Source organism: Brassica rapa, chromosome A08 (genome assembly GCF_000309985.2).
Source record: "Brassica rapa cultivar Chiifu-401-42 chromosome A08, CAAS_Brap_v3.01, whole genome shotgun sequence".
Taxonomy (NCBI): domain Eukaryota; kingdom Viridiplantae; phylum Streptophyta; class Magnoliopsida; order Brassicales; family Brassicaceae; genus Brassica; species Brassica rapa.
The window spans coordinates 10,418,646-10,424,750 of NC_024802.2; the positions used below are offsets into that span (position 1 = coordinate 10,418,646).

Below are 6,105 nucleotides of genomic sequence, written 5' to 3' on the forward strand. Positions count from 1 at the left end.
ATCACAGATGATGATCAATCACCACCTGCAACAACTTCAACAACAGATGGACAATCAGAGACTAATCCCAACTTTACAGCTTGGAAACGTCAGGATAAACTCCTCTATAGTGCGTTACTTGGCACACTGTCCATTCCCATTCAACCTATTGTTGCTCGCGCTACAACCTCTCGTGAAATATGAGATATTCTCTTCCGTACCTATGGTAAACCATCCAGAGGACACATAAAACAAGTAAGGCAACAGCTAAAGCACAACAAGAAAGAGAATAAGTCTATCAATGAGTATATGCGTGGCATCATTGAGAAGGCGGATCAACTTGCTCTTCTTGGCTCACCGTTGGAACATGAAGATCTTCTTGATTACATCACAGAAGGTCTTGGTGAAGACTACAGAGCAATTGTTGAGATGGTAAATGGAAGAGACACTCCAATCACAATCGATGAGCTTCATGAGAAGCTAATCAACCGTGAGAACACTCTCAAGAGCACTACAACAAGTGATAGCAACATACCAGTGACTGCTAACCCTACAAACGTTCGTACTAATCAATCCACAAACTCATTCAATTCCTCCCGTGGTGGTTCCAACTCAAATCGTGGAGGATCTAGACAGTCACGACCGTATCTTAGGAAGTGTCAAATCTGTGGGGTTCAAGGACATGGAGCTCGAAGATGTCCTCATTACCAGCAATAACCTATACACATGGCTCCTGGAGTGCATCAACAATCTCAACCTCGTGGACATGCATCATGGCCTGCACCACATCTTCCACTACCTACACCACAATGGCAACAACAAGCGCATCATGCAACAATGTCCTCTCCTGATTTCTCTCGGTGGTTACTAGACAGTGGTGCCTCTCATCACATAGCAAGCGACTTCAACAACCTCTCATTGCACACACCGTATAATGGGAGTGACAATGTCATGATTGGAAATGGAACAGGACTACCGATCACACATACGGGTTCAGTATCTATTCCCTCCAAAAATCGCAATATACTCTTACACAATGTTCTTTGTGTACCGGATATGAAGAAAAACCTTATCTCTGTCAACAAGTTATGTAAAACTAACAATGTTATGGTTCAACTCTGTCCCTTTGATTTTCAGGTGAAGGATCTACACACGGGGACAACTCTTCTCAAAGGCAAGGCCAATGAGGGAGTGTATGAGTGGCCATCAATCTCTTCTCCTATAGCTTTTGTGTCTCACAGATCTTCTCCTTCACAATGGCATTCACGCCTTGGTCATCCCAACTCTCAAACACTTCGTTTTATGTTGTCTCGGTTTTCATTACCTTTATCTACAGCTTTACCTTCTTCTTCTGTTTTATTTTGCAATTCTTGTTCAACTAATAAAAGTCATAAACTTCCATTTTCTACCTCTACTCTCACCACTTCTCAACCCCTTGAAATTTTATTCTCTGATGTGTGGACATCTCCCACTACTTCAGTAGATGGCTATAAGTATTATGTCTTATTTGTTGATCACTATACTAGGTACACATGGCTATATCCTCTTAAAGCTAAGTCTCAAGTGGCTACGATATTTCCTCTATTCAAACAGCTTGTTTTATAAATTAGTGGTGTCTTAATATTTTGAATTTTTGACCCGGGGATGTATATTGTTTTGTGACTGCAGTTTTATGTAACGTATTAAGACTGAAATCTCTTTTTCACTTTTTTTAAAGTAAATGGTTCATGTCTTCATGATAAGCACTGTATTAGCATTGAATATTAGAACAGAAAAGATGATTACCATTGGTTCGATGCTATAGTTTTGTTGGTTTCTTGGTTTTGTTTGGTTCTTAAAATCACAATTCTTATAACAAATGTGAGCGAATTTTTAATATATATCATCATGTTAGATTGTAATGACAAGATTCTATCCGGCAACGATAGCTGCATCGGTGTATAAGCTCGACCCTTCAAAATCACGAGTTTGAATACCGACAATATAAATTAATTTCGCTTCCCGTGTTTTCTCCAATTTACACATTTTGCGGATTCAAAATAGATATGGTTTATAAGTGTAATTTGTACTCAATTAGAAGATAACTATTTGTCGTAATGACTAGTCACAGATTGTTTGTTCCATACAGATCATTTGGATATCAAATAGTAAATATGGCTACTAATGATAGTAAGAATAAACAACATTAAGAGATCACAAACATCATGTACATAAAAATCGAATATTGCATAGTCATCATACACTACACATACGCGCACAGGTAAAGCAGTAGACGAGAATGGACAAAATTATTTACTATACGCATTGTAATCATGGTTTTATTAAAAAAAATAAAGCTGACCAAAGAACGTACTCTTTCGAGAACGTAAGATTTTTTTTAAGTGTTCACGTTTATTAAAAATTCAATAGATGTTTATAATTTAATTTTTCTTTAATTTTATTATACAATTTTCAATAATTTTTTACCAATGAAATTTAATCAATTCAAATATTTTCATTTAATATTTTTTAAAAATAAAAAAAATTACCTTAAACATATATAAAATCTATCTTTGTAGAACAAATAAAAAAACTAAAACATCTTACGTGAGATTTTCAGTTGTTGGAACTTTAATAAATAGTTGAGTAAGGAAGAGGCTTACACAAAGGAATATATAGTGTGAACTACTTAGCTTTGCTTCAATCTCAATTTTCACCCAATACATAACTCTTCAGTGCGGGAAAAGAAAAAAAACTCTGTGCGCTTTAATAAAAATTAATCTATAATCAACTGGAAGAAAATGCTTACCAATATTTAAAGGAACCGACGGGAACAACAAAACCCATCACTTTCCTCTAAACAGAAAGCATGATCCAAGAAAAATGTTTACACACTGTATAAAACTCGCCTTTAATCACAAACGAAAATATTGCTTTTATAAAAATTATTTGCAGCTTTACTTATGTACTCAAAACATTTTATTTAAATATTTTCAAATAAAGAAGTTTGTTTTATAATATATTTTAGACATGTATTTGGGAGTGAATTTCGTTCATTAAGTATCTACGACTTAATCAGGACACTATAAACCAGTTATCCAAGTAGATTCATGACAATCTTCTCGTTTACTACTGTCCAAGAGGTGCATGTGCATTACCTAACGTAGAAGTAACCAAGCGATTGGAGATGTGTAGCATAATGTGTATGCGTCTAAACCCGTGTGGTATAACACATCATTGTTCTGGTTTGCTGAACTTGTCAGACGCACGCACTTACCCCTACAACGTGTAGTAGGAACGATGTCGTTAAGTCGCAATTGGATAGGAAATTTAAGAACTTGAAATATAACCTGTAAAAAATAGACCATAAATAATCTTAATCAAGAAGATGAAGGGGAGAAGTTAAATCAGCATACTTAGGAAAAATAGTGTACAAACTTTGGCTGTTCAACCCATATTACTTGACAAATATATAAGTAATTAATAGTTCTGTTGTATGTCCCAATATAAAATACATAATTCTAATCTATAAAGTAAAATTGATCTTACTTCTTTAAAAACATAACCAAATTAACATGAACACCAAAAAAACAAGACTTTAACGCAAGAGAGGCTTCTCAAGATCAAACTCTGTCCTAAGCACACTTTCTTCTTCATCTTCTTTTGATTCATCTCCTTCTCCAGACTCCTCTTTACCTTTAGCCCAGAGAACGAAGTAGAGTCCTCCAAACATCAAGGCCATTCCCGCAAAGCTAAATTCACAAATACAAATACAAGAAACAAGATAAAATGACTTTCTTTCATGTCCAAAAAGATCATACTTTGAAAGGAGAAAAGCTGCAAAAGTACCTTCCGAGGTTGAAACTATCATCCCTGGAGAAAGCAGAGACAACAACACACACAACAGTTGCAATTGGACTAAAGAGTGACACAACCACTGGTCCTTTTCTCTTAATCACCCATGCATTAAAACTTAAACCTCCTCCACTCACCAACCCTCCCTACAAACAAATTCTTATAACATTTTTAGACATGTTCAAATGTTACACACCATGATATATGATTCTTGAGGAATATATGTACCAGCACTGCGTATCCCACAAGGTTCTTGAGACCGATAACTGATGCACTTCCCATATCCATACTCCCCTTAACAACATACTGCAAAGCTACCGTGGTGAACCCACCGATCAAAGTTACCACTGAAAACATAGAGACAGGCGCCGGGAACTCGACCAGTATGGATGCCTAATTAGGACGATCAAATAGATCAGAATCAACTGTGAATAATATATACAATGTGTCTTGTGCTAAGAAGGAGGCATGAGGCCAAACCTGGAGGACAAGACTTGAGGACAAGCAGCAGATGGAAAGGAAGAGACAGAGGCAACCTAAGATCTTCTCTTTGTCCAAAGCGACGTCGTCAGGGACAATAGGCAGAGCCTTGAGCGAGCTAGATGTGGCTTTAGTACTGTGCATTAAGCTCATAATGAGAGCTCCCATCACACATAACACCGTCCCTCCCATCTTAACTCTACTGTACATACAACTTAGCTTCACTTTCTCCATCCTTGACAATGTCAAATTCAAAACCCATAAATTAAAACTCTAATATATATACATATATATATATATTATTTTTTGGTAATCAATTTATATATATATATATATATTTTTTTTTCAACTTTTATATATTTAACAGAACAAATGAACAGAAAATTAAAAGGGTTTTACCCAGTAGCCCAAGCGATGAGGAAAATGAAAGCAGGAGCGAGATTAGGCATAGCTGTAGCCATTGATGCAGAGGTGTGTTTCATTCCTTCAAAGAATAACCACTGGAACAGAGTTACTCTGTTTCAAACAGATATTCTCTCTTAATTAATCACATGTTATGATCATAAGTAAGCAATCAAAAACATGCAGGAATCAAAAGGACGCTACCCAACAAGAGAAACCAAAACCAGTTTTGTCTTCAACTTGAAACTTAGGCTTCTGGGCCACACTTCCCTGCAGATACCAACCACCAAAAAAAAAACACTTTCAACAATCCACAATTAAAAAAAATGAAACAGAAATAAAATTTGAAACTTTTGTTTTAGTTGAATTAAAGAGTAGTGATAAAAAAAGTTACCTTTCAAGGAGAAAAGAAAGAGGACTGATGAGAAGAAATGATGCAAAGGTGCAGAAGATAGCAACAAGAAGCGGATCAACTCCAAGAGACAAGACCTGGCTCAGTACCTCCGAGTTTCCAGCGTAAATCACCTGAGCTCCGACCAACCCTCCGACTATTCCAACTTCTTTTAACGTCTCTCTCTTCATCACTTGTCACCAAAAAAACACACAGAAATTTTGAGAAAACAAAAGGAACAATACAGCGGAATCAGTTGGAACACTACACGAGTTTTCGATTTTCGTGGAGGAACTGAAAAAAGCAGAGAGACACTTTATCTCTTCAGAGCTTTTATTTCTTATGGGAATGCGTTTACTTGAAGTTGAAACTTTCTCTCTATAAAATCTCACTTCTTCCCTTTCGAAGACATGTGTACATGCACTGCATTGGTTTTATGGAGGGTCTCGCCATTATAACTCCTTTGGGAAATGCATATTTTTATTTATCTATTAGACTTTTAAGTTTTAACTCTTACTAGTAGTATTATTTTAATACAAGAGTCCTTAAATTTTGGTGTAACGGGATGAATATTTTTGTTTGACATGTGAAATAAGACGCTCAAAATCCGGTAGAGGGTTAATCTGTCAATAAATTTGACTTTTTGTTTTGAAAAATATGAATTATATCATGAAAATTCATCTCATATGATCAGACGTTGATTTGAGAGTTTTGAAAATCTGTGGCCTAAATTCTGTTATTTATCACACCAGACATATATATATATATAGTGTAGTTATTTGTATTTGCACGTTATGATATTTATTGGATATTTCTCAAATATATAAGAAAAAGACTAAAAGTGCAATAAGCCAAACCGAAACATTCAGATTCGGTGAATTCAAACTTTAACACAATTTTGTGTGTGTTTAAAATATGATAAACCAGTATAATCTAAATGAAACATCTTTCTTTTTTTTTTTGTAACTGGACACATCATATTTCTGATGAACAATTCTGCATAAAAATATATAAATTTA

The 6,105-nt window shown here is 35.4% G+C and overlaps 1 protein-coding gene across 1 annotated transcript; it reads right to left on the minus strand.

The window, feature by feature from the left end:
• Positions 1–3,347: 3,347 nt before the first annotated feature.
• Positions 3,348–5,530, minus strand: LOC103847696 (WAT1-related protein At4g16620). The gene is made up of 7 exons (XM_033277410.1): positions 5,090–5,530; positions 4,900–4,965; positions 4,693–4,809; positions 4,294–4,528; positions 4,042–4,206; positions 3,808–3,959; positions 3,348–3,710 (listed from the first exon to the last, which is right to left on the minus strand). The coding sequence occupies exons 1-7, from the start codon at positions 5,275–5,277 to the stop codon at positions 3,557–3,559; spliced, it is 1,077 nt and encodes a 358-aa protein (XP_033133301.1). The 5' UTR covers positions 5,278–5,530; the 3' UTR covers positions 3,348–3,556.
• Positions 5,531–6,105: the final 575 nt, after the last annotated feature.